Raw genomic sequence first — 27,978 nt, 5'->3', positions numbered from 1 at the left:
ATAGCAAATGTTTTTGCAGTTTTTTTTTTTTGCTAATTCTTTGCTTTGCTTTCTTCTTGGTTGCCTTTTTTAGCGCTGCGTGGCGAATTTTTGGTCTTAGGGGGGTATTAGGGTCTGGGTGTGGGTGATGATAATAATGGAAATGGTTGATAGATAGTAGATTGGTTGGTTGGTTGGTTGGAGGGGGGGGTGGGTCACTCATTAAATGTAATACATCTAGATAAAAACGCTATATACAGACACACGAGTTAATAATCATAATGATAATAATAATAATATAACGCAGCTTGAGATAATAATAATAATAATAATAATAGATTTTGGTTAACAATAATACAATAATTAGGTTTTTTTTCTTTTCATCTTTTCGCCTTACATTTTTTTTGTTTTGTTTTGCCTCAGTTTCTCTACTACTTAGCATTTGCTTTCTTTTTTTAAGTTTTTTTTTTTTTGTTTTGTTTTGTTTTTTTTTTTTTTTGTTAACAAACTACCAATAACAAATTTTTACTAATTCAATTAAAGTTTTCATTTATCCGTTTTCCGTTTTTTTTTTTGTTTTTTCATTTGTGTTATAAATTATTGTTGTTGCTTGCCGGTTACCTTGTTGTTGTTGCTGTTGCTGTTCTTGTTGTTGTTGTTGTTACTGTTAAATTAAAGGACCAATTCCTGGCGTTAAAATGGCGCCTATAAGTTGCCTCTATATATATATATATAATTATACATATATGTGTGTAGTATGGTAGGTATATATAATATATCTATATGTTAAATGTTAATATGCTTGGGGGGGATCTGTGAACGATATTCTAACCATAGTCACCGCCAAAGCGTCCATGTCCATGGTGTTGGCCATGCTTATTGTTGACAGCAGCTGCCGCTGCCGCTTGGGCTGCCTTTTCGGCTAGCATTGCAGCCTTTTGTTGCATATATGGATTGAAATGTTGCATATACATGGAAGCAGCTGCTGCTGCTGCATAATTGTTGGCATAATTATTGCTACGCTGGTTACTGTTAGTATTGTTGTTGTTGTTGTTGTTATTATTATTGTTGTTGTTGTTGTTGTTGCTGCCGCCGATAATGCTGCCACTGTTGCTATTCCACGATTGTTGTTGCTGCTGCTGTTGTTGTTGTTGTTGTTGTTGTTGTTGCTGCTGCTGTTGGTGTTGCTGCTGCTGCAGCTGCTGCTGCTGGTGTTGTTGTTTCTGTTGTTGTTGCTGTTGCCAATAGCCTTGCTGCTCATTTAAATAATTATTGGAGTTAACCTCAGTGCTTTCCTTCTGATACAGATAGGAATTGATTAAAGATTCGCGGGCGACGGCAGCTGCAGCCAATTGTTGATTATTCTGGAACATATTGTCCATCGCATAGCCAAATTTATTGCCAATGTTATTATTGTTGTTGTTGTTGTTGTTGTTGTTGTTGTTGCTGTTGCTGCTGCTGTTGTTCTGTTGTTGTTGATTTTGATTTTGATTACTAGCTGTTGGAATCTGTTGCTGCTGTGAATGCTGTGACAAATGCGACAAAGATCCACCGAAACCAGCAGACGTTGATACTCCTCCTGTCATTCCAGATGGTCCACCCATGGATGATAGTGATGGCTGTTGTGGTTGTTGTTCCTCGTAGCTGGCCGTTCTTGTTACCGCTGCAGGTACTGCTGCCGGCTCCTTGTGAGCCCGGCTTGACTGTCATTCACCAGTGGCAGTCACTGTGGTCCATTGCCAAGGACTGTTATAGCCCTGTTTGGGATTGCTGCAAGAGATATTTACACATAAAAAAAACCATGCATTAGAACATTTAGAATAGATAGAGAGCGTAAGAGAGATAGAGAGAGAGAGAGAAACATCTACCTGCCAAATAATGGATGCCATAGGGCGGAATTGGCATCTAAAGAGGCAGCTGCTGCCGCTGCCTCAGCCAGTTGCTGCTGCTGGGTATGTTGCTCTTGCGTTGACAACATATTGCCACGTTTTCGCTGCTGCGTCGCCGAGGAAGACTGCATCTGCTGCTGCTGTTGCCTGGCCTGCTCCAAGGGATTATAGGTTACACTGGCCTTGCTGGAGCGCAGAGTGCGGCCGGTGCTGGCGTGCTCTTTGATGTGCTCATGAGGTCCGGATGGCTTTTGCATCAATTGATTTCGCCGCAGGCTGTCGAAGGGCACATTAAGCAGCGGCATCACGTTACTCGGCTCGGGCTCCAACAGATTCGAGAGGGATTTGCAGGTGAGGCGTGGCTTGTGTTCAGCAGGTGGAGCTAGGTTGGTTGTTGTCGGATTCGGCGCATGTGCGGCCGCTGCTGTAGGCTTCGCAGCTTCCGGATCACGCCTGGGTCGCTTATGCTCCTGATGATGGTGATGATGATGTTGCTGCTGCGGCTGTTGATGAGAGGTAGAGGAGTGCGCTGTATCCTTGCCAGTAGGAAGCGCTCCATCTTTCCAATTGAATAAATTCGACAATTGCGGTTGCATTAACTTTTGCATTATCGCCAGCTCAACGGGATTGGCAAACCCATTAAAGGCAGCAGCGGTGGCTGCATTTGCTGTTGACGCAGATGATGTGGCGGCTGCTGGAGCTGGCGCTGGTTGAGCTGCAGGTGAAGCTGTTGCTGCCGCTGGTGTCTTGGCCTGTTGCGGTTCTTCCGCCGCCGTGGGCTTTTGCTTGAGACAATGCTTGTACAGCTCATCCAAATGCTGCAGACCAAACTGACTGTTGTACAGGGGGAGCAAGTTACTCATGAATTTCTTTTGCAGGCCCAAAGGATCCTTGATGGTTTTGAAGAACTCCTGTGACAATTGTCCAAAATATGGAAGCCACAGCATTTGCTGAAGCAAAGCCAATGTGGTGGCATTTAGCTCCGGGGACAAATGACTTGAATCGGCCGATAGCGAGGGTGAAGGTGGCGTGGGTGTGGGGGCAGCTACAACCACTGGCGCAGCCTTCGATTGTAGATTATGGAGCGGAGTCTTGGCTGGCATGGCAGCTGCAGCTGGCAATGGCTTGTTGGGACTGGGACTACTTCTCACTTTACCCGTGACGGTAAGTGGAGGTTCTTCTACAGTTTGATTAACTTTACTGCTGGCCCCCTTTGTCGATTGCTCCGATTCGGTTTTTAGTATGGCCTCCAGTTGTTCCATGGTAACCACTAAAATATTGGGATTCTGTATGATTTCCGGATAGGCAAATGCCTCTGGCAAACGTAACTCGGGTCTGGTGGTCAGCAGCAAGGGAATCTCACGGGCCGGCGATGCCAAGACGGCACCCAAACGATCCTTGGGCACTAATATGGGATCCGGCACCTTCCATTGCGGATTACTGATGAGCATCTTCAACTGTGTCAATGGATCCGGATCTTTGTCCAATTTAATGCTGGCCTTGGAACGCTTTTTCAATGGCGGCGACTCCTCCTCGTCGTCAATGACGACAGTTTCCAATTTACCCTCTCGACCGGCTTTGCCCAAATCCATGGGCTCCGCCTGCTGGGCATTCGAATTCTGCTGCGAGTTGAGCTTGAGAAACTGTTCCAGAATGAGATTTTTAATCGTTTCCGAAGTGGTCTCCACTTCGGCTGGTATCGACGTGGTGGCGCCTGAGATAATTGAGTTAGCCTGCAGCTCCGATTCGGGAGATTTCAGGATGTCCGAACTGGATGTCACCGCACACTGACTTCGCGACTCTGATGGTGGACAGACCTCCTCGCGTTTCTTGTAGCTCAGATCTTTTGGTGTCTCATCAGGTATCGACTTCTCAGTTATTTCCCGGTCTTTTTCTGGAGTTGGAGTTGCAGTTGGCGTCGGTGTTGGTGTCGGCGTCGGCGTCGGAGTGGGCGTCATGGGTGTCAGTTCGACAGTAGCTGGTGTAGCAATGGGTTCAGGTTCGACAACTACTTCATCCTCGGTTCTTCCTGCTGTCGTAGCCGATGCCACTGATACCGCCGCCGCAGCTGCAGCCGCCGCTGCTGCTGCCGCTGCTGCAGCTTGCTTTTCAAAGGCTTCAATGCCCAAGAAGAGTTCACCATTCAGTCCTTCAATTTCACCAGCCTCATTAAAGGACAAGCATTTGGGAGTATCATCGTCATCATTGTCTATGTTGAGAATGCTGGGTAAGTCTTTGCCCAAGTCGGGAACACAGAATGAGCTTAATGCGTCATCATCACTGTCCGTTGTTGTTGTCGTCTGTTCCTGCTGTCGCTGGGCATTGTTACTGTTGTCCTGCATCAGATTATCCTCGCAACTCCGCTTGACCAAGGAGTCAAGAAGATCAGCTCCATTGCTACCATTGTCACTGGTGCAATTTTGCAGCAGATCATCAGCATCGTCGAGAAGATCCTTAAGATTCTTGGTATTTGCATCGAGACATTCGATGGCATCCATTGCCATGGGTTTGTCCACTTCCTCCTGCGGGCGCTGTTCATTCTCTGCATGCGCATCGTCGTCGTCATCGTCCTCCTCGGCTTGATCACTGACCAATGGCATCTGCGATCCTTTTGGTAGAAATAAGCCCGTCTTTGGACACAGTTGCAATTCCATCGGCGAGGGTGTGGAACTTTGATATGTGGGCGTATTGGTCTTGGTAGCTTTCGTAGATGATGCATTTGTCTCGCTGTCCAACAAGGCATCAAAACAAGGCGTCGGAGTGGGCGTGCAAGCGGCATCTTCCATTGGTTGCTGATTAGTTGCAGCTGGCAATACGACAACATGCTCAATGACCGCCGAGCCAGGCTCATCCACCTGCTGGTCTTGTTGCTGTGTCTGTGATTGCACTTCATCCATGGCATCTTCAGGGATTTGTTCCCAGTCATTGAGGAGATTGCCCGATTGCTCTGGCTCCAGTTCGTGATCCAATTCCAGCTCCTGTTCCTGCTGCTCTTCTTGTTGCTGCTGCTGATGATGATGATGATGGTGGTGTGGGTGTTCCTGTTGTTCATGCTGTTCCTGTTGCTGTTGATGCTCTCGTTTGACCTTCATTAATGACGGTGCTGCATGCGACCCATGGAAGTATTTCACTATTCTGGTACTTGAGGCATCTGTGCGTGGCATGGAACGCCAGCCATTGGTGGTTTTGGTCAGGCGTATGCGATTCCGTTTATCATAATCCTCACAGCGTACCTCAACTATGCGAGTGTCATCCTGCTTGACCCACAGGAATATGGGATTGACGCTAGGTGTGGTTAAGGAAGAAGTTGAAGTTGAAGCTGTAGGTGGAGCTGTAGCAGGAACAGGATTTGAAGTTATTGTGGGTGTAGTTGTTTCAGGAGCGGGAACAGGAGGAGAATCATTATTAACAGGTGGCGGAGGAGGCGGTGGTGGGGGTGGAGGCGGCGGAGAAGGCGGTTGGGGTACAGGATTTGGCTCTCTTAAAGATTCCGTTACAATTTTGGTTTCAATTTTCACTGCAGTTGCTTTGGTCTTCGACTTAGCTGGCACTGGCTGTGATTCTGGCTCTGGTGGCTCCAGCTCAAGCTGCGGCTCTGGCTCATGCAATGTAGCTGGATGTAAAGCAGGTGTGGGTGGAGGAGGAGCTGATGCCACTGTCTCCGTTGTGCTGCACTTTGGTTCCGTTTTAATTTCACGCAACAAATTCTTATTGATTCGAGGCGTATTGGCCACTTTCAAATGACCGAATTTCTGTTTGGCTCGCGTATTCTTGCCACGTGCCCCCTTACCACGCCGCCGAGTCGATTGCTCCTCGAATACCAGGAATATGTCTCGGGCCACTCTCCGACGTTCCGACTTTCTGTGGCCAACAGCTGGTGCTGGAGCTGGCTGGAACTCCTGCTTGACAATGCTGGAAGATCCGCTGTCTTTGTTGTTATTGTTGTTGGTGTTGGCATCTTGCTGCGTCTGCTCTTGGCTACCATTTGCACTACCTACGCAATCTTCACTTGGCCTGCAAGTGTTTCTTGGCATTTTACGGCCGGCCCCGCGGCTCTTCCTTTCCCCTTACCCCTTCCTCGTATGCTGCTGCTCCTACGGCTTATGTTAATGCGGAAAATAGATTGTCATTTTAAAGTTGGTTTTCATTTTGATTTTCTCCTGTCTTTTCTTAAATTTGTTGTTATTGTTTTTTCCCCTTCTTATTCTGCTCTTTCGTTTTTTGCTGTGTGTATTATATGTCTTGCGTTTTCCTTTTACACCCCGTCGTATGTGTGTGATGCAGTTTTTCTGATTGGGAGCACAAAAATCTTCTTATTGGTAGTGGCCTAGGCCCAGTTGGAGCTCGGGTATGGGTATCACATTGATGGTTATGGCCTGGCTCCAAACGGCTTGACCAATCTCCCTCGCTCTCTCTCGGGTTCACTTTGATTCTTTTTTGGGCTATATTAAATAGTTTTTTGTGTGTGTGTTTTTCTTACGAAAATCAATGAATTTTGTATATATTCGGATATCGATATCGAGTATCGATACATATCGAGTATTTTTACAAACACAATTATCGATACCCAGAAGTGTGTTGCCAAACACAAAAATATCCTGCCAAACTCAATGTGAGTGTGGTTTAACTAAAAAAAAATTGTTCTTAGCGGTTGTTTCGAATAATGAATAATGCCTAAGACCATTGAAGTGTTCAAAATCTGTATAAGTCTTGTTGAATTATACAAGTTAACATATTCGGTTGAAAATAATAACAGCCTTCTTTAGTATAACAGGTTTTTAAACAAAAATCGGGTAAATATAATTAAATTTGTGGTAAATATTTACTATAGCTACTCGGGCCCAAAACGCGCTTAAACAACATAAATTTGGTATCAAACGAAAGAGAAAAATTCCACGAGCACGACCTCAAGGGCGCCTTGACGATTTCGTAGTTTTTGTGTAATTAACAAAAGAAAATTGAAAATTTTTAGCGGGATTAAAGCTAAAAGTAGCTGAATTTAACTGTTTCCAGCTAAAATAGTGTGGCCAAATGTTACGACAATGTTGGAAAGCGCGCCAAATGGCGTTGCCAGATACCAAACTTTCTGGTTAAAAATTGGCGCCATATTCAAATTGTTGCGGCAAATTCAAATAGATTGTTGATAAAAAAAAATGTTTATTATTTCAAAATACAATTGACAGAAATTTATCCATATAATAATGTGATAATATTAATTGTTATACTTCAGTGCAATTGAGTTAATTTAATGGGCAATGACGTAAAGTTAAAGGTTAAAGAAACAGGTAAACAACCTACATATGTATTTACCTAAATGGAATATTAAATTACAATAAGAAAAAATAGGGAATAGAAAACAAGCCACAAAAGAATTGACAAATCGTTAAGTCGTTTTAATCACTATAAGGATTTATGAAATGTGAACTTCCAGTGTTTAACAATTAGAACGCGTTATTATCAAACCTTCGTGTGACGGAATGACAGCCATTAAAATTCAAATTAACTAAAAATTCTTTTAAATGTTATTTATTTTGATATCAATTAATTTAAATATTTACTATTTCGGAAAATTGAAATAAATAAATTAATAATTAATTTGTTCCTGGCATCCTAGCACTGCAACGATAAAACTTTTTTATTAATGTGTTAGCTAGGCTAAAAATAAGATTATTTGGCTTCATTTAAAATAGAGCAAATTGATAGCATTTGAATTATATTTCTTATTATTTCTATTTCTTTTGTGAGTGTCTTTTGTGACCTTTTTAAAGAAAATGGTTTAAGAACGGAAAGAATTATTAATATTAGGTTAGTTTATTGAATCTGCTCCAAGGCCTCCAAAGTTATCTAAAGAAAATAGAAATGCTGATGGCGGAAAGGATTACTCTGTGACTGCATTTCCAAATTTTCTATGGAAGTAACTAGACTTAGCTGAAAGTACATTCTTATTAACATGTCTAAGTAATCTGAAACTCTGATAGAGTCTACCTGTGAGAATGACCAGAAGTGCCCATGCAACTGAATTTTCGACTTTGTTTTGATAATTTTTTTAATTCATTGCCTCTTTTGAATATTTGGCGGTTAAAGAATTTTAGCTTTGGGTACTATACGAAGAAATACGAAGTGTCAGGAAATACAACAGAGGTAGAGTTGTTGAGGGCCAGTGGGTTTTCGGTGGCGATGCTTCCTTGTTCCTTGTCCTTATTACCTCAAGCAGAGCTGGCCTCATTTCCGTTTCCCGAATTCACCCTAGTAACAGGTATACCTCCCGAATAAAGACATCCCATGCTCATCCTCATTGAACTTCTGCTCCATGGTAGCAGATTTTTCCCAGACTTTAGATTGCTCAAAAATCGAGTCTTTCCTGACAAAAATTTACACCTGTTATACATTTGCCGCCGATTCTGTACGCATCGGTATTGACGTTGACATCGGAAATTAAGATCCTTGATCAATGTCGCTGGTTTACCACAGGAGGTACAATTTACTGTCCTTCAAAGTGCTCTATGAGCAAACAAAAATTCATACAACTCATCGTCCGTCATTTTGATGATTTTTTTTTTAAATTTTTCTATTTTCGGTTTTGTTTTCATTTTTAATTTAATTTTGAAATTAACTCTTTTTTGTTCTTAATATTTTAAGATCTAATATTAATCAGTATTTTAAGTCTTATTTTTATATTTAGCTATAGTAAATATTTACCGTAAAATCCACTCTCCAAATTGAATTGCACAAAAATGAAAGAAAAAACATCGATAGTGTTGGGCAAACATCGATGTTTTGTAAAAAATACAAAACCATCGATGTATCGACAGTATCATCGATGTTTTTTCCAGCTCTATTTTTTAGCTGTACCAAATTTATTTGGGGAAACATTTTTAATTAAATTTTGTGGAAGTCCCGTTCAAAAAGAATTCGGAACATGTCGAGCCATTTAAGCTATGATATCTTAAAAAAAATGTTAGAGGCCGGAGAGGACTGTAATATAGAATTCCTTAAAGATTTACTTGCACACGAAATCGGTAGTGTGCGTCGTTTAGATCAGATTCACACGTTAGAGGATTTGATTGCCTGTCTCGAAAACAACGATGAACTAAATGAGGAAAATGTTCAACCATTGAAGAAGATGACAAAGAACCAGGAAACTCTGCAACAAATAAACGCCTACCAACCCATTCGGGTTCAACATCCAGTGCAGGTAAATCTATACCAAGAAGAACGTCTTGCCGAAGAGCTGCAACAGCAATTGCGCATTCAGAATGTGTCTCCACAGCCTGTACCGATGGTAGTTCCAACTTCAGTTCAACAGAACTATGTAACACCCGCTGCGTTCTCGGAAAACAAACGGGTGGCAGTTTTTAAAAAAATCTCCGAACAACTGGGCCGATCTTGGCGAGATTTGGGTCGTCAACTTAATATAAGCGAGGGAGCAATGGATGACATGGAGGAGCGTTATCCACGGGACTTGAAATCGCGCATATTGTATTTACTAAAGATGGCTGAGGAGGATGAAGTACATGATCCTAGACAATTCCTTAAACGTCTCTGCCGGGGCCTCTCTGGAGCGGGACGAAACGATCTGCGCAATCGAGTAGAGGATACCATGTCGCACTGAATTTTCATGCATGTTTGTCAAAATTCCGCATTTTATTCATTAATTAAGAAGCACCTGCTGATGCCTATGCCTATATCGGTAAATTCTTTACATCTCATATCATATACTGACTGAATTACGACAAATCATTGTTGAGAAGAATCCCGATGAATTGTGATTCCCATATTAAAGTTAAATAAATAATATATTAAAAATGTTTTTTTTTTTTATAATTTGTTGTTTATAATTCATTAATGACAATGACTACAAAAAGCGGACGATCGATCGATCGATTGGATTCGTATTATTCCGATTTTTGATAATAAAAGTAAGAGGGAGAAGAAGGATGGTAGGAAGTAGGTATTAATTTATTAACATCTCTTGTTTCCGGTGTTGCGTAGACTGCTCGATAGATGCTGGTTTTGAACCACACAAATAAAAAAAAAAATATTTCAGAGAAAAAAAAGGTAAGGAGAAACCGTTTATAAAGTGTAGATCGATTTAACGTTCGAGCCCTGCTTGACCATGGTGTCCTTGTGCAGTTGATATTGCAATGAATTCTGTCGTCCCAGACGCAGAGCATCGCGGAGCTTGTGCCCAATCTCAAGAGCAGCTTCCTCATTGTTACCATTAGCCGTCCAGATAGCTAGAATCGATGATGTCATTAAAATTTGCAAAAAAACACAGGAAATGCATTGATTAGATAACTTACAAATTTTGTTACTTTTACCGCGTATGTTGACAACGGCGCCACAAATTTGATCCGAGTTATCAAATGTCTCTCCAATCAGGCAAAGCAACTGTAAATAAAAGAAATAGTCGGTTAGTAATGTTTAAAATCTATAAAATGGGTATAATCCACCAATTATACGCTATTAACTGAATAACTAACTAAGGACGCATTGTATTTGTTCTTGTGCAGCAGAGGCACTTAAATTTTAAGCACAATTGCTAGAAACAAATTGTATTTACTTTACAACTGCCTCATTCTGCCAAAAATTGAAATGGCAAGTATGCACCTACATAGTAGGAAGAAGAAGTGGTAAAGTGTGATATAGTGCTTTAAACAAGATAAGTCACACTGATTGCACTGGACTACTACTTATTGTTATCCTCCATAATGGTGATGTTCTGTAGTTACTATTCGTTTGTTTACTCACCACATCGAGCCATAAGTTATCTAAATCGTTTTTGGAGCTCTTATTGAGTGTAATTACCCAGCGACCACCTTGCTTATTGGCAGCATCTTCCCACATGGGACTAAGGAATAGAAAAATTGCATCTTTTAATACCAGTGTTAAACGTATGTATATAAATATTGTCTCTATTGGGGGAACAGAGAATGCTAACATCAAAATTTCAGCTTACCGTATTCCCTTCTTAAAGAGCGAGTAATCACTGCCCAATTTGATCTCCGATGGCGGTTTAATGTGGTTATATAGACTCCAGAAATCCTCGACGGCATCAAAGCTGGTAATTTCATTTTGCATGTCTTCCCAGGATTTACTGCGATCATTTTCCAAATACCACAAAGTCCATGTGTTTTGAAGTGGATGCTTGAACAGATGTTCCGTTCTTACAGTCTCATCGGTGTTGGTGCCGCCGCCTGCGTTGCCTGGAATTTGGGTAGGGGCTGATTCACCAGAAACGGGTTTCGATTCCTCTTTAGATGCTGGTGGAACGGCAGTGGCTGGAGCATTTGGGGCAGGTTCTGGACGTCCTGGGGCCACCTGTTCACTGTTAGCCGGAACAGCACTGCTCTAAATAGACAAAGAGAGCAACAGAGGTAGAGAGAGAAGGGGGCAATTAATGTCGGTGTTGCTTGAGGCAAAAGATGTTGAAGTTGGGCGAAGCTTTTACTTTGAACATGGACTTGGGATTGGCAAAATTCTTCATTCTGTGAAAATCGCTCTGCATGTTGAATGATGATGAGTGGGGGGCAGGGCGGGGGCGACTTCTTGTTGGGATGATTTTTTTCTTTATTTTTTTTTTTTTTGTTTTCTGTAAAGTTTACTGCGGCTGCGGCTGGACGACGTTGACGATCAGAGACGCTGACACTGATGCTGATTCACTGTGAGTGTGTGTGTGAGTGAGTGATGTGAGCTTTTTTTTATACATACATATGTATATACATATAAATATTTTTTATTATTATTTTTTTCGTATATGGCGGCTAAGAATTTATTTAGTAAAAATTGTTGTGTTCTTGCACTTTTTGTTCACTTGTGGCAGTTGCGAATGCATAACTATTCTTAACAAATTGCGTAGACAGAGAAAAAATGGCAAATCAAAATTTAAATTATACTTTTTCTCTCTTTTCACACTGTATGCCAAATTCTTTGTGCGTGTGTGTGGATAAAAAAAATGAAGAAAAGAAACGGTTTAGAGACAAAGCTTTGAGAGGCCGTTGCTCTTCTTCAAACTATGCAGTGCAATGAAAGTTAGAGGCGGCAGTTGCCATGGCACAAATAAAAAGAAGAAAATTAACTGTTATTCTGTCGGCTTATTGCAGTAATTTACTTTTTTTCTTTGTCTCTCTCTCTTTCGCTCTCACCGACTACCATATACATACATACGCACGCACAAGCACACATAGAAGCACAAGCACACACATACACAAACGATTGGCAAATTCCAGCTACTTAAATGAAATATTTAAATGCGAGAGAGAATATTTCTGAGAGCGACCGAGTGGGTACAATTTATGACATCGACGTGTAAAAAACAATTAACCAATATAACTTGTTTGTAGTTTGGTGTTTTTGAGTGGTTTTTGTGATTTTTTACTGATTGAAAAAAAGCCACGCCAACTGCCTCCTGCCAGCTGCACACTTTTTGTTCGACTGCTGCACACACACACACACACACACACCCCTCACCAATATCTCAGTGCCACCTCTCCACTGCTCTTGTGCAACACCCTGTTTGGCCTTTGCCTACGACAAAACCATGCGGCGGCGATTTCCCCTCTTAATTATGCTTACCTTCTCGGTTTCCGACACTACCATTATTGTCACTGATTATTCAGTTGATAAATCGATAAATACGCTTTTAAACTGCGTACAATTGTTACTGTTTTTATATGTAATTATTGAATTTACTAACTATTATTTATTATTAGTTTTGGTCTAAAACCTATATTCCAGTGTGACCAGAATGCGAAATTCTAAATTTCGATTTCAGCGATAACAAATCGAAATTATCGATTAGAAATCTAAAACAATAACACAAGCAACCGAAATCATCGGAAATCGATCAATTATCGATTACGCTTCGATATGTAGCGCTGAGCGGCAAATTTAAAAAATATTCGATTACAGTCGACGCTGCCACTTATGTAAATACGTTAAGCAAACGACAATAAAATCAAAACTAAATTTTATACCATAAGGTAATGAGACCCATATGCTCTCCATTATTTTTAATTTCAATGATTAAATACAGAAGAACCCAAATCAATTTGATAATTATTAATTTATTTAGCTTTAATTTCATTAAATAGTTAAGGACATTGATATATGTGGTGTGTATATTATAGATATTTAGTGTTCTTCAAAAAAAAAAAAAAAAAAACAAGAATCGGGCAAATATATGAGACTAAACAATTAAATTGCTAGGACGTGTGTGGTTCTTGTTGTAAATGTTTAGCTTGGTTTTGTGTATTTGTTTTGTTTAAGTCCAACAAATAAAGAAAATCCAAAACCGGCGGTTAGGAAGGGTTACAAATAATAATAATGATAAAAATAATAAAAAAAAAAACCAAACGAAAATACTTAATTTATAAATAAATAGAACATATACATTTGATTTGATTGATTTTCAAATGTGTGGCAACAATATATAGTTACAATTGGTACGTTATTTTTAATTTCCTTGTTTAGTATAGTTTTGTTTTTCGTTTTAGTGGTTTTCTGTTTGCTTTTTTCCAAATGCAATTACGAATAATAAATATTTATACAAGCTCAAATATCAAATTGCCAGTATTAGCTATATATATATATATATATATATATATATATATATATATATACATTTGTATATACATATATGTATTTAGTAAATTTCTCCCTCTCTAAATATACGAAAGTTTGTTGTATTGAAATTTCAAAAAAAAAAAAAAAATTTGTTACGTTTGATTTGTTGTAATAGGATTCGTTTTGTTTTGTTGTTTTTTTTTTTTTTTTAGCTAATTGCTCTTCATCAACTCTAATACAAGGTGTAGGTAAGGCATTTTCTTTACATTTTCTTTTTTTTTTTTGTTGCTTTTAGTAGTTAGGTTTTTTGCTGTTGTTGTTGTTGTTGTTGTATATATCGTTTTACAATACATCTAGAATTTATGTTTCTTTTGATTTGATCCATAGAATTTTCGTTGAAAGTTTAATTTTAAATGGCTAATTGTTTGTCGGCTCCATTCCATTCCATTCCGACGATCCAATTTTCTCCAAAAGTGGAGTTGTTGCCTTTTGACTTCTTTATGATCCGTTTTGCTTCTTACATCAACTTTTGCTTGGCACAATCGGGGCATAGGATATCAGGACCATCGGTGATAAAGCCACGACCAACCAGACTAGCCTTGCAACTGGCACAAACGAAGCAATCGTGATGCCAGTGACGATCCTCAAAGGATATGAAACGTGTGCCGCCAATTCCTGCAGATAACCAAAATAGATTAATTAATGGAATTGTAGAACTTTTACGTCTTTGCAGTTTTTTTTTTTTACCTGTAATGGGCTTCACACAAGCCGTACAACGTTTGGCAAACAATTCGCCAAAACATTCGGCACAATAGGGCTTCTCGTCGCGGCTGGTGAAACGTTGACCGGCCAGCGTGGTGTTGCAATTGGTGCAAGTGAAGCACTCACGATGCCACGGCTCGTTCTTATAGGTAACACCACCCGAGGTGATGACCTGCAATGGAAGAAACCTGCATTGAAACACTCCTCTTCCATTTGGGTTTTTATGCATAGGCACTTACCTTATTGCATTTGATGCATCGCGTGGCAAACTTCTCCTCATAGCAGCCAGCACAGTAGATCTCCTGCTCTCGCGGTATAAACGATTTGGTGCCAATGGCCATTTTGCAAACGCAGCAACAGAAACAGTTCTCATGCCATTGCCGGGTTTTGTACTCCATTTTCTTGGTTCCTTTTTTGAATGAAAAACAAGAACAAAACAAAAAAAAAAAAAAAACAAAAAACAATGCAATTTAGTATGAAAATCAATTTCCGCCCTATGACAACCTTGAACTTTGATAAAACAACCCACTAACCCAGCTTTCTGATCAAATCATAAATGCAAAACTCAATTCAAAGACATATTTAGGCCAATCTCATCGACTCAATCATGAAGTCAAATATAAATTTTCAATAAAAGAAACTAAAACTAAATGCAAATAAAAAATAAAACAAAATCCTTTATGTAAGACTGACATGCAACTCTGTAGTGGAACAAACATACCACTCCAAACCCACCATCACCCACCCACCCATCGCCCAACACCCAATACCCTAAGAACCCTTTGTCTCATCATTTGGCCACTAACTCTTGAAAGCAAAAACATTTTCATAACAATTAATGCAAAAATTACGCAAATTTTCTAGACAAAAAACCAATTTACTGCACGATATAGGATAATCTTCTATTGGGTTCTTCAAAGGGTTGTCGTCTGCCATATTAGACTTGACTTACTTATTTATTGCGTGTTGCCAAAAATAAAGTAGACAAAAGCAAAAAACTTTATCGACAAAAGGGGAACTGGAACATAATGCAAGTTTTTTTTTGTTTGCTTTGTGAAGTTCGTTGACAGGCTCCATAGAAAAAGTCAGTTAAAAATTGTTGCCAAGTGACCAAGATTTTCAATTGGACAGCAGTTGATCTAAAACTCATATATTTTGAACCCAAAGAGAAACCTTTATGATGGGATTATCAAAAGTTTTGTTTATTAAGTCAATCACTTGGTTTTGGATAACAATTTCCCTTGTCATGTCTTTGAAATTTTTTTGGTTTTTTTTACACCCACAAAACTTGAAAGTTATCTAAGAAGACAATCTCAAGAGATTTTTGTTGAACATTTCTGTTCCGTGTCTAGCCCGCATCATCATCATCTTTAACTCCGATTACTCATTGTCTTTCCATATGATGACGTTATGGGATCGGATGGATGGATGGATGGATGAATCTAAACTGAATTTTGGTGGTGGGCGTCTTTATTGACCATAATATTGATAAATTATTATGTATAATTTTTGATGGTTTCAAATTGGTTTGAATTTTAATTTCAAGTTGATATTTATTACCTGCTTTGGTAGCTCTTGGATCACCCTGGCGACAATAGTCACCCAGTTGGCAATAGAAATTGCGATTCTCTTCCACAGCTGAGGCATTTGGCAGGAACATGCTCAATACGGCAATATCCTCATTGTTATCCTTGGCCTTCTTAATGCGTTCGGCCCCAATAGTTTTTGATTGTAAATGCAAACGCGATTTCATGCGTGAGCTCAACATATCCACATCGGTCATTATTACAATATTTTATTAATAACTCTAGATATGCATAAGAATAAATGAATATGTTGGTACCTACTACACACACACACACACACTTTCTAGAGTATATATGTATTGATATTGCTGATGATCAATTGGGGAAAAAAAAAACTGCAGTATAGTTGAGCCTTAACTTTCGGCTAGTTAATAAACTTTCTTAATAAGTCACGATTTATATGGCTTAAGCTAAGTAGAGAAAAATTCAAGTTTCTGCCCCTGCTTAGCCAATTTTTGTTTTTGGGGTCTGATCTCGATAAACCCGAGACGAATTTGGCGTCGCCAAGTCTCCCTCCCTCTCTCTCTCTCTCTCTCTCTCTCTAGATCTTCGAGGCGTTGCCCCTCTGATAGATATGACATCATGGTGGGGCTCTCTGTTTCACTTAATTTACCAAAATAACAAGTTTCATTTAACTTAGCGAATGTTTATAAATAAAAAATCACATCGCCAAATAACAACAGCTACAGAACAGCAATAAGCCATCATAAATCATTAAATAATTAACTTTTTGTAATAAGCTAAACAAAAAAAAAAAAAAACGAAAAAAAGTCGTTAAGCAAAGTTGTTGCTGTTTTTAATTTTTTATTCATGCTTAAATCAAGTCAGGAAATTGTCGCCACAGGAAATTCAAATTGTCTATATAATCGGAGGAATTCTGATGTCAAAGAATTTCTATAATTCTGTATATGGATTTGAATGATATACATAGATATATTTGATTTAGGTGGAATGTAGATTCCATAAGTTAATAGTTTGTATGTTTGAAAAGGGAATTCATTTTTTAATTAAGTAGTTCTAAGACAAGTATCAAGTATTGTTAGTGTGAAAGTAATTAAACAACTTTTTATATATGTACGTACATATTGACCTATGATTTATGGATCAATGACTTCAATATCTACATATTTATCATATATGGAGTTAACCGCATTGCGGCACTAATAGGGCTTATTGTCTTGGCTGTCGTTGGCCTGTTTGTTATTGTGGTTAGCTTATTTATAACCTCCAAATACATACACGCAAATATATACATATATATAATTAAAACTAATTGAAACTGGCCAAGAAGATTCAAAGACATCATCTTCGCCCACAATGGGAGCATGAGTCGACGCCTACAACAAACAAAAAACAGCCGCCTGAGGTCAAGTGTAGACAGAGAGACTGAGACCGAAACCGAGAGACACTCATTGCGAGAGACGGAGACATTGAATTAATGATATATTGACAGGTATATAGAATTGATGACTTTTGCATTGAAAAGCAAACAAAAAAAAAAACAAACCAAATTACGGAACTAAGGAAAATGAAAGTGTAGAAATTAAAACTCAAACGCACAGTATGCAAAAGTCAATCGAAAAGCAAGCCAACAAGTGCATGGTCTGCATTTTAAATTGTCTGCGGCTGGTTGGATTGTTGGCTGGTTGGATGGTTGGCTTAGTGGCAAAAGGCTCGGCGGTATCGGTTTTCGCTGACAGTGAACTGAAGAGAGTTTATCGAAGCTCAAATCTATAGATTTTCACTATGAGCAGCAGCAGCCAAGTTAGATCTCTTCACTGTTTGACCTGCCTAAACCAAAAATGGGTAAATGTCATTGGCCTAAAGGGGTTCTTCTGTCTCCTCTCTTGGCCAAACACAACAAGCACTAAAGAAGACACAGCAACCAAAAAAAAAAAAAGAAGCTGACTGAAGATTTATTAGTTAGAAACCAAGAGGGCCGGGCTAAGTGTACCCAGCACCGCACATTCAACACACTTGCTAAAACCAGAGAGATGACAATTGTTAAAAAAAAGAAGGACTGGATGGATTTTAAATATGGTTTTGACATAGAATAAGATATGTATATGTATGTACATAGGTATGCATATAGTTTTAAGCTATAGTAGACTATATAATATTAAGCATACCAAATTAATGTTCATGAATATAAAATGTACATTTCTAAATGTTTGTTTGTAAATTTTGTTGTCTTTAACTTGTGAAGGGAAAAACTCTTAATTAAAATCAACATGCCCTAGTTGCTAGGGTATAAAAAAAAAGAGAAATTGAATTTGGTTAGAGTGTTTAATTCTTTTTTTTTTTTTGCTTTTCTTGCTGTCGGATGGATTTCTGATAAGACAAAAGGAAATTCCATTAGACTTAAAAATGGGTTAAGCCGAGATCTACATAGACGTTTCATTTCCATTAAAGATTTCCCATTCCAATTTCACATTCCCCCATTTCGATTTCCATTTTCCCAATTGATATTGATATTGTTATTGATATTCAATTGCTGCGAGTGGGCAAATAAAAAAAAAAAATGTAAAAAAAAATGTATAAAAGAAATTTATTTCGAGTGCTGCCCATCATTTGGCCAATCTGCAACTCAATTGCGTGCATATTCATGTCGTCGTCTTTTACTGCTGTTTCGGTCGGTTGTTGTTTTTGTTTTTTCCAATTTCGCTTTATTTAAAATGTGGAACACGTCGATTGGCTATCGCTTGACATTAATAGCATGTACTAGTCGCATTTCTTGTTGTTATTTAATTTTTTTTGTTTCTTTTTTCTTTTTGTCTTAAATGCAAGCAATAAACGTTTTGGAAAAATGATTTCCGGTTTAGGTTTACGATGAACATTTTCTTCTCATTTTGGTTAAGTTTCTGGCTTGGTCGGGAATTCGTTTTCTTGGCCAATCGAGAGAACAAGGTGCTAAGCATAATTTCTAAATTTCTCAAATGATTTGATCAATTGTTGGAAAAACAGAAACAGAAGGAATATTCCTTTACCCAAAGATAATATGATATGATATGTATAACAGTTTGTAACAATATAACAGTAAAACAGTTATGTTGATATATGTACCTACATATGTACATACATACATACATATGTATACAAATATATAAAATTAATGTTTGACAAAATGTCAGTTGTAACTGTTATACAAAAGTGTCATACAAAACTGTATTATGTTAAAATTGGTAATATTTTGAACAGTATAACAGATTGTAGTCAGTTAATATACAATATGTATGTATATATATGCAAAAAAAGTGTTATACAAAACTATATTATGCAAAAACTGTATTATTTGAATTAACAACTGTTATATGAACATTATAAAACTGTTTTATATTAAAAGTGTTGTAAGCAACATTGTTTTTTAATAGCTAAGAGATTTATCGGATTAACAATACCCCAGAGATATATGTATATATACTGAGAAGGAAGTGTAAGGAAGTGTATGTATATGTATTCATATAAAACTGTTATACTTCACAAGTGTGATACACAGCGAGAAGTTTCATTGGGATAAACGATTTACAAGTGTTATACAAAACAGTATTATGTGAGAATGTTATACAAAATTGGATATGTAACCATTATACACATATGGATTTGAAATTGTTATACTTCACAAGTGTTATACACGAAAATATCTTCCTAGATAAACGTTTCCTAATCAACCTTCTGTTAGCACTAATTTTGAATACAATTGGACATTTTCAAAGTCGTTGGTTGTTGGCTCATCCGTCGTTGATCTGGCCAACTTCACACACATTGATTATATAATCTGATGCTGATGCTGTGTGGGTTGGCCAACTGGTTGCATATGCAAAAGGATATTGCGTATGGCAAGAGACTACGACCACTAGATGAGATCTGTTGTAATCGGTGAGTGGCTCGTGGCTATTGGCTAAACTAGATGAAAAGCAAAGACCCATCTAACTGCAGTTTATCATTAGCAATATTGTATTTGGTTTTGTTTACAAGACCCAAAAATTGTTTATATAAAAATGTTCTTTTTGGTTTGGTGAAAAGGTGAAATGATGCGAGAGCTGATGGCTCCTGGCTTCTATAAGCTAACGCGGCTCCGTTCAATTATTTCTAGAAATTAAGTGCGGAAATACATTTCAATTTGAAATTCAATTTCAATTCTTTATACACTTGATGGAAAGAACATAAAAGTTAATGCAGCAATCAATATGATATTCTTATAGACATGCAACACGTTGCCGCTAAATAACAAAAATTCCGTATTTTCGATTTGCGTTTTGGCCCGAGTACTTTATACTATATTTTCGAATATTTGCCGCACGGTCTTAGTGCCGAAATTTTCGAATACGAATTCCGTTTTTGTTATTTTTGTGTGTTTAAAGATTCCGTTACAGCAATCCGAACGCTTTGAAAGCCGCTTTGAGACTGAGTCCCAATCGCATGGCAGTTGGAGTTGAATGGGCAAAAAGCACTTGCACAGTGGTTGGGTTTGTATGGAGCGCGCGGCCAAAAGTACTTCTAGAGGAGATACAAATCTAAAACTTTTTCCGAAATTCAATAAAAATAACATAAATAAAAAACATAAAAAAAATGGATCATATTCAACCTCCTTCAAAAGTTACACCCACTACAGTGGTCGCGCTTGTATAGAGCGAACAGCGATGCCAAGTCTACGTATTTCGAAGGAGATCTACGTATCTACGTACGAAGAGACTAAAACTACGTACTTTTAAAAAATATTGAAAACAAATTTTATAACCCAAAATTTCTGGGTTATATTAATATATTATGAATTAAATAAAAAAGATGATAGTACGTTGGGTTAGCAGCACTAAATTCCGTTTCCGTTTCGAAAAAACGGAAATTCAACCCAAATGTTTCCCATCTTGACGGAGTTAACCCAAAATTTGCTTGTTTTGCCACATAGCAGTGCTAATGTTGAGCGTTTATTTTCAGAAATTAATTTAATTAAGACAAATAATAGAAACAAATTAGACACGGAGACTTTAAAAGGATTGCTTCACACCAAAAGTGGATTATAGGAAAACTTAGAGCCTTCTGACAAACACATAAAATATTTAAATCAAAACATGTACATATAAATTTTTGTAAAACATGTACATAAATTAATATGTATAATTTAAACAATGTAATTTGCTTTCTAAAACGACAAATGAAATTAATTAACAACGAAGTACAATACAGTTAATTTAAAAATTTAATGGTTTATTAATTTTTTTTATTGTTTTTAAGCTTTAAAAAATAGTACGTAGATCTACGTATTTCAGCAAAATTGTGCTACGTAAAAATACGTAGATTTTAGAGCCTGGTTACGTATTTCACAAATTTTGACTTGGCATCGCTCTGAGCGAGTGACAAAAAATAAGGAAAATATTTATTTAATAATGTAAGACGTCGTTGGTTTTTTTACGTTAGTTCAGACATCCGCAAATTTGCGCAGCTAAACTAAACGCATTTATTACCGTAAAAGTCAGACAATTACAATGACATATAACTCCGTTGTGGTATTTTGTGTGATCACAACTAAAAATCTAACTAAACATAAAAAAGACATTCACAAAATACTTCAAAAAGATTAAAACAAATAAATTGATTACACAACAACATTTTAATTAGTTGGCTAATTATTAATATCAGAATTTAAAGTAAATACCTTCAACTTCAAAATTTATTATCAAAAATATGATTTATTTTTGGACTATTGGCCTATGGGCGCAACCACTGTGACTTGTTGTCTGTGAGTGGGAAATGCTGCCGGAATTTGAGTGAGAAATGCTTTGTATTTTCTTGTTGTTTTTGAGTGGAATTTATTTGACGTTTTGGAGATCGAGTTTGTTGTTGGCTGTTGTTGTTGTTGTTATTGTTGTTATTGTTGTCGTAAACAAGGTGGGAGGAGGTAGCCTCTAGGTGCCATTTAAAGCGACTTCCACCAATCTCCGCCTGCCATCAAATCGGTTGTATATGCAATTATGAACTATTTTGACTTTTGAAACAGGTTGATGGTTTTGATCGGCGAGAATTGACGAGCATATGCAGATTACAACGACACAAGTGCAACCTGATAATGACGACAATGATGATGATGATGATGATGAGAAGCTGCTCATCGAGGGGCATCGACGCGACGTTGATAATATTATGGTACAGGGGCGTTAAGGTGAACCACTTCAAGGAAGCCATTCAAGTGCCAAGTTGCACAAATGGTGTGTGAGTGTGTGTTGGTTGGTGTGTGCACGCGTGTGTCTGTGTGTGGGGTAACCATTGCATTATTCAATGGGAGCAATCACAAAATGTCAACTAGACCCCGGAGAAATATTTTAGTTACGCCCAGTGGCAAAAACAATACAAAGAAAATAAAAATTAGTTTGGTCTTTATAGGAAATTGTCGCAAGTCTCTTAATGAATTCTAAACCATATTTGGGTCTGTGCCCTAGAGGCAGTTTGTTTTGCAATTTGAAGTTGATTAATAGTTCACGGAAATGGTTAGACAAGGCGTTGGTTGGCTCAATTCATTTGTGGGTTTTATAATTCTTTGTTTTTGTTTTTTTTTTTTTTGGTGTTTTGTCTTTTGTCCTTGTCTGGCGTTTGGGTTTCTGCTACTTTATCAATAAATCAATTGAATTGCAGTTAAAAGCCAATTGAGACAATTAACTAAAGTGAGAATGCATTTCTCATTATGGCTAAGAGTAATTAAAAGAGGAGCAGAGAACAAAGTCTTGCCAAACTTTCTTTTTGACTGAGAAAATGTGCAAACATTGTATTGAAATTAAAATTAATATAAATGGATTGCCACATCAACTAAATAAATAAATGGTTTGTTTTCAAACAAAAGTTTTGTAAATACATAAATAAATAATGAGATCGAAGGAACTTGAAAAACATCTTAAAATGTTTTTCAATATTTTAAGTTAAACAAAATTCTCGCATTTCTAATTATGAGCAATAAAACAAATGATCTCATAGTCCAAACACCAAAAACTAAGTATTTATGAAAATATAATCTTTTCCCCCAATATCATGCGCCCCCTACAGACACTCCCCCTCCCCCACTCACTCCCTTACTTCTCATTGTTCTACTAATTTTGGCTGCCAATCGACAAATCCACAAAGAAAAATCTCCGAAATTGTTCATTCTAATGACTATGAACTATGCAATTTAAAAGCCACAAATCATTTTCATTTTCAGAATCAACATTTTTATATCAACGACGCGTGTCTGCTGGCGAAGCAAAAAGCTAATGGGAAACAATTTTTATATATATGTATGTATGTAGTATATATATAATTTCGTTATTTTTTGTTTTTCTCTCATTTGTTGTATTCTTTATATATTGTGAGTCATGTCTTTGAATTGAAGGTGCTTAAAATGGAACTTGGAATACCCTAATAACAAGAATACCCCACTCTAGAGCTAATCGAATCTTGAACCCTTCCTAGGTAAGTTATAACTCAGTAGTTAAGCAAAGTAATTTCAAAGTATTTACAGTGTTTAATGCAAAAAGTGTGTGGAACCATCTTTGATGGTTTTGTTTGTTCTTTTGTAGTTAGCATGGCTAAAGTAAAGATGATTTCACAGTGAAATTTCGCATGTATGCTTGAAATTTACTATAAATTGTTTATGTATAATTAATGTTGGGTTGGCTGGCTGGCTTTTCTAATTCTCCCTTTTCGTTTGGTCAAATGAGGTAGTTTGGTCATTTGAACAATTAAATTGTCTATAAAAAAATTAGCAAATGTTAGCAATTATTTATATTTGATTAGACAATTAGTTGATCTCAGAATTGGCAAGATCGGTTAGACAATCTGTCAGTTTCTCTCTCTCTCTCTCTCTCTCTCAATCTCCATGACATTCTGATGTCAACCCACCTTTGACAAACAGAAATACAGAAACGGAGAATCCATGTGTGGGCTGAATTGTATATTGACATTGAAATCACTTGTAATCGCATTCGTAAATCTTGAATATTATCTAAATACACGTATATAGGTATATATTGGTTTTGCTGCTTTCATATATATCGTGTTTGCCAACCTTGGACACAGTGTCATGGCCTTTTCCCTGCAGTTTACTAACCAAATTGGGAGTGTTGCTTTAACACTTCCATTGATTGGTCGGGCAAGGGGTTATTGTACAATGTACATTGTACATACATATTGCATGGCAAATAAATTTTTATCACTTTAAACAGCAGCGGCAATAACATTTAACTTATTGTATTTGTTTAAATATTTATTTGCTCTACAATTGAAAGCGGAGCAGAAAGCTGTTGCCAGATCAGCGTAGTGGAAATGAGACAGATGGAGAGAGAGAGAGCGAGAGCGAGAGAGAGCACGCACAGTGAAAAACTGTCGCCGAAAATAAGAGATCTTGAGAAAATATCCCTCAAACCTTAAGGTATTTTACTTAAGTTTACATAGATTCTAAATCAAACAAAGTGTGAAATATTTGACCCCTAAAGTATGCAACAGGCTGAAAAACTGATCAAGACTGTGACTCTTTACACCTAGGACATTGAAAAATATGTTTAGTGCCTATGACATTTTTTTGGGGATAAATTTAGCCATTAATGATTTTACCATTCTAGATCCAGTGTGCACATACATAACTTTAGTAATCAAGTTGTTCCACTGTGCGAGATGGTATGGTAAAGTAAAGGTGTCCCCACTGGAGACAATGAACTTGCATTTAGACAGATGAAATACAAGTGCATCGTATATGGTATACATAAGTACTTAAGCAGCCGTCATGACGTAAGCTTCTTCTCGCAGCATGACAAACAAATGTGTCTTGTCGAAGTGAAAACAAATAGAAGACAAACTTGTTGCCACATGGGGCATGGCTCATGGCTCATGTGGCTGATCGTATGTTGTAAAATAGGTGACTTCCCATTCGAGTTTATGGACCAACAAATTCTTCTGTGAAAGCAATTAATTTGGCCAGGGACATGAAGAATTAATCAAACCAGTTGAAGAAAAAAAAAAATCCATCGTTTATCACAATAAAAAAAAATTGGGAAAATTTCAAAAATTTCTTTTCCTATTGCTGCCCAGAAGTATGCTGTATTATCTTACCTGCACGGAATACTTCGCCACAGCCATCGCAACGTGAAGCAAATTGGGCATCATAGCAATTGCCGCAATAGATCTTATCCGCCTTGGCCCCAAATTGCTTATCCACCAGAGATAAATGGCACTTGAAGCACAGGAAGCATGCCTCATGCCAGTGCTTGTCTTTATAGGAAAGATCCTACAAAATTTAAGAGTATGGAAAAAAGGGAAAATGCTCATGATATAAATCAATAAAAAAATACACATAAAACATAATATTAATACATTTAACTAAATCACAGAGACTACATTACTTTCTAATTTGAAATATAAATAAGCAAGAGCATTAAGCAATTACAATTTTTAAAACAAGCCCAGATTTATTTTTAATTGAATTAAAACAACTGAACTATAAGAGACAATCACTTAACGAAATTTTATCTTAAACTGAATAAAGTCTTAAAAATGGAAAAAAAATTGAATGCTGCCCTTCCCTGCCGAAACCTGACTGCTTTTTGTCTTGGATGAAAATATTCAAACAATTTTGCATGAAATTTACATAAAATAGTTGAAATTAATAAGTTTTATCTAATCTTTATTCTTTATTTAAGATCTGTCCAGGGTACAAATATTAAATTTTGATTATAGATCAACATAAGGGAGAAATAATATATGAGATATTAGAATTTGAAAAAGAATCGAGGGAAATTAGTCAACTATCACAACAGATCGAATTGTAAAGTGTAAAAATTCCATTAGTTTTGGATGTAAGTTAAGTATTTTTGTAATGGCAATATCCCTAATAAGTATTACTCCTCACAAAATGCTATCTTTCGAGTACATATATGGTCTATAAAGCCTTCAAGCTTATGTCTCTTTCAGTGATCTTAGTTAGTGGATTAAGTTTTTTGGGCACAAACTTACCTTCGAATCGATGCCAATGATCTTGTTGCACTCCTCGCAGGTGTTTGCAAAGACGTTCTCATAGCACTTGATGCAGTATGGATGATCATCCCGAATGACATAACGTTGACCTGTCAGACTCTCATCGCATTGCCAGCAGCAAAAGTGTCCCGAATGCCAATCCTTGTCCATGGCTTTTGTATACTCGCCACTGAAAATTAACTGCAAAACGAACAAAAAAAAAAAAAGAACAGAAAAAAAACGTAATCGAAAAATTACACCTTCGATTCAAAGAAGAAGCACCTAGTCCATCATCATATAAACAAAACACACAGAAACAAAAAAGGAAAAAAAAAACACGGAAAACTTTTCAATTTGAAATTTTTGTGTTGTGCAGTATAAATTGTATGTATTTCTATGTATCCTGGTATATATGTATATGTATGTGTTTTTGGATGTATATGTAAAGGTATGTATGTATGTTTGTATGTTGTATATATGTATATGTAACTTTTTGTGTAGTTGTTTTTTCTTGTATTATTATCAGTATTATTGTTGTTGTTGTTTGTAGTACATAAAACGAATATAAACAATTAACAGTGAGAGAGACAAAGACACATAGCGGGGGAGAGAGACAGACAGATATATAGATAGACAGAGATAGAGAGAGAGAGAGGTAGAGAGTGACGGTTTTTCTTTTTTTTTTGTTTTTAATACAATGTTGTTTTTTGGGTACCTTTTTAGTTTAGTAAACGTATTTTTTTCATTGTTTTTTTTTTGTTTTTTTTGTTTTTGACGGAGGAAAGAAAGTAGTTGTAACGTGTCGTTTTGTAAAAGTTCGATATGCGAGTACTTTGGATAGAGTTTTGATTTGATTTAAGATTTTGATTTATTGATTTTGAATTGTTCAATGAGAGAGATAGAGATATATATATATTGAAAGTGTTGCGAATATATATGATAACATTCATATACATATGTATGTATGTATGTATGTACATAAAAAATATATATATCTAGTTATTTTCCAGATCCAAAATACCATACAAACAAAAAAAAAAATAATAATAATTACAAGATATATACAAAAAGAAACTATGTAAATGAAAAATGCTTATCAACAGAGGATGAAAAAAAAACAAACAAAAAATTTGGGCCAAAATTTTGTCAAATACCCTTTAGTCATTTTTTTTTTTTGACTAATTTTCTTATTTTCAATTTTATTCTTTAATTCTTTTTTTTTTTTATTATTTTTCTTTTTTTTTTTGCTTTTACGAACTGCCACAAAACACGTCACCGTCACCTACCCCCTTTCCTCAGTGGAGGCATCCACCTCCACTTCGCTGATTTGCACTTCCGATTCGCGACGTTTCGACGATTTTTTCACTTTTTTCGTTTTCTTGACTTCCGTCACCGTTTGCATAATTTCCACATCCGCCATTATAGCTGCACTCCAATGACCGACTGAACTTTCCAAGAATAGTATATACTAAGTATATGGTTGGTTCTATTTCGATTTTTCTTTTTTGTGTTTCTGTTCTGGTTCGAGTTTTTCGTACGAGCGCTACGATTGGAATATGTTTTAGACTTAACCGCGTCGCGATCTCAACTGACAGTTTTCGAAATGTTTTTGAAATGAAAATTTCATACAAGGAAGAAAATATTTGCTGTAGTGCAGCAAGCAGCAGTGGCAGTGGCAGCATCCACCGCGCGTTCACACACACGTTTTTGAGCGTTGTTGTGCGTGTATCTAGTTTCGCCAGCAGAGACAAGTGTAAAAATAAAATCTCGAGAGTATGCCCCAGACAGCAGCCGGCCTAGCCACAATGAATGAGAGACAGGGAGAGAGCGAGTAATACAGACAGGGAGACAGAGAGAGAGAGAGAGAGAGAGAAAACGAAAACTAGAGGGAGAACAAGATCAAGCAACTAAGAGAGCATGGAAGTGATACAAAGTTGCATAGACGTAGTCAAGAGGGCTTCATAATTGCACTTAATCAATGGGAAAAATGGTTAATATAGAACATCTAACATGAATAGCTCTACCGACTTCTTAATTAAAGAATTTTCATTCATTCGAGATTTGCTGCTATCCCCGAATTTCAGATGATTTAGCATCCGCCCCTGTATAAAGCATGCTCTCATTGCCTCTGGTTGTTGTTGTTGTTGTTGCCCCTGAAAGATCGCCTAATCATTAGCAGCATTATTGAATATTAAATGCAATGCGCGAATTATTAGCCAATTTGG

At 37.2% G+C, this 27,978-nt stretch overlaps 4 protein-coding genes across 12 annotated transcripts in view; 1 reads left to right on the top strand and 3 right to left on the bottom strand.

The window, feature by feature from the left end:
- Positions 1 to 1,449: 1,449 nt before the first annotated feature.
- On the bottom strand, positions 1,450 to 6,339 carry LOC6643009. The gene is made up of 2 exons (XM_023176109.2): positions 1,848 to 6,339; positions 1,450 to 1,749 (listed from the first exon to the last, which is right to left on the bottom strand). Exons 1-2 carry the CDS (start codon positions 5,900 to 5,902, stop codon positions 1,686 to 1,688), a joined length of 4,119 nt encoding a protein of 1,372 aa, XP_023031877.1. The 5' UTR covers positions 5,903 to 6,339; the 3' UTR covers positions 1,450 to 1,685.
- Positions 6,340 to 8,680: 2,341 nt separating this feature from the next.
- LOC6643008 (fas-associated death domain protein) lies at positions 8,681 to 9,674 on the top strand. Of its 2 annotated transcripts, none has more exons than XM_023176154.2 (2): positions 8,681 to 9,063; positions 9,139 to 9,674. In XM_023176154.2, the coding sequence occupies exons 1-2, from the start codon at positions 8,788 to 8,790 to the stop codon at positions 9,478 to 9,480; spliced, it is 618 nt and encodes a 205-aa protein (XP_023031922.1). In that variant the 5' UTR covers positions 8,681 to 8,787; the 3' UTR covers positions 9,481 to 9,674. The 2 variants fall into 2 exon arrangements, with proteins under 2 accessions (XP_023031922.1, XP_023031921.1); XM_023176153.2 differs by having other exon boundaries at positions 9,124 to 9,674.
- Positions 9,675 to 9,804: 130 nt separating this feature from the next.
- Positions 9,805 to 12,604, bottom strand: LOC6643007 (eukaryotic translation initiation factor 4E1). 2 transcript variants are annotated; one of them, XM_015178293.3, is made up of 5 exons: positions 12,444 to 12,604; positions 10,828 to 11,219; positions 10,620 to 10,719; positions 10,172 to 10,259; positions 9,805 to 10,105 (listed from the first exon to the last, which is right to left on the bottom strand). In XM_015178293.3, exons 1-5 carry the CDS (start codon positions 12,465 to 12,467, stop codon positions 9,942 to 9,944), a joined length of 768 nt encoding a protein of 255 aa, XP_015033779.1. In that variant the 5' UTR covers positions 12,468 to 12,604; the 3' UTR covers positions 9,805 to 9,941. The 2 variants fall into 2 exon arrangements, with proteins under 2 accessions (XP_015033779.1, XP_023031854.1); XM_023176086.2 differs by lacking the exon at positions 12,444 to 12,604 and adding an exon at positions 11,320 to 11,562.
- An 899-nt stretch (positions 12,605 to 13,503) lies between these two features.
- LOC6643006 (four and a half LIM domains protein 2) overlaps positions 13,504 to 27,978 on the bottom strand; it is a 68,936-nt gene continuing 54,461 nt past the window's right edge. For 4 of the 7 annotated variants that reach the window (XM_015178292.3, XM_023176100.2, XM_023176101.2 and 1 more), the window contains 5 exons: positions 25,754 to 25,954; positions 24,854 to 25,028; positions 14,435 to 14,604; positions 14,181 to 14,367; positions 13,504 to 14,108 (listed from right to left, as the gene is read on the bottom strand). In XM_015178292.3, the coding sequence (XP_015033778.1) occupies positions 13,951 to 14,108; positions 14,181 to 14,367; positions 14,435 to 14,604; positions 24,854 to 25,028; positions 25,754 to 25,954 (891 nt within the window). In that variant the 3' untranslated portion in view covers positions 13,504 to 13,950. Of the gene's footprint in view, positions 14,109 to 14,180; positions 14,368 to 14,434; positions 14,605 to 15,755; positions 15,994 to 24,853; positions 25,029 to 25,753; positions 25,955 to 27,039; positions 27,320 to 27,978 lie in introns of those variants that run through there. The other 3 variants (XM_002065905.4, XM_023176102.2, XM_015178291.3) reach the window with 3 other exon arrangements.

The sequence above is a fragment of the Drosophila willistoni genome (genome assembly GCF_018902025.1).
Source record: "Drosophila willistoni isolate 14030-0811.24 chromosome XR unlocalized genomic scaffold, UCI_dwil_1.1 Seg41, whole genome shotgun sequence".
Lineage (NCBI taxonomy): Eukaryota > Metazoa > Arthropoda > Insecta > Diptera > Drosophilidae > Drosophila > Drosophila willistoni.
This window is presented reverse-complemented; position numbering and strand designations above follow the sequence as displayed.

What these genes read in the sequence shown, in the direction of transcription:
- LOC6643008 (XM_023176153.2), top strand. Translation starts at nt 8,788, where the DNA reads ATGTCGAGCCATTTAAGCTATGATATCTTAAAAAAAATGTTAGAGGCC. An exon ending in GGGTTCAACATCCAGTGCAG is followed by an intron (nt 9,064 to 9,123) that starts GTAAATCTATAC and finishes TTGCGCATTCAG; the next exon opens with AATGTGTCTCCACAGCCTGT.
- LOC6643007 (XM_023176086.2), bottom strand. Translation starts at nt 11,376, where the DNA reads ATGCAGAGCGATTTTCACAGAATGAAGAATTTTGCCAATCCCAAGTCC. An exon ending in ATCCCAAGTCCATGTTCAAA is followed by an intron (nt 11,220 to 11,319) that starts GTAAAAGCTTCG and finishes TTGTCTATTTAG; the next exon opens with AGCAGTGCTGTTCCGGCTAA. An exon ending in CTCTTTAAGAAGGGAATACG is followed by an intron (nt 10,720 to 10,827) that starts GTAAGCTGAAAT and finishes TCTATTCCTTAG; the next exon opens with TCCCATGTGGGAAGATGCTG.
- LOC6643009 (XM_023176109.2), bottom strand. Translation starts at nt 5,902, where the DNA reads ATGCCAAGAAACACTTGCAGGCCAAGTGAAGATTGCGTAGGTAGTGCA. An exon ending in TGGCATCCATTATTTGGCAG is followed by an intron (nt 1,750 to 1,847) that starts GTAGATGTTTCT and finishes TATCTCTTGCAG; the next exon opens with CAATCCCAAACAGGGCTATA.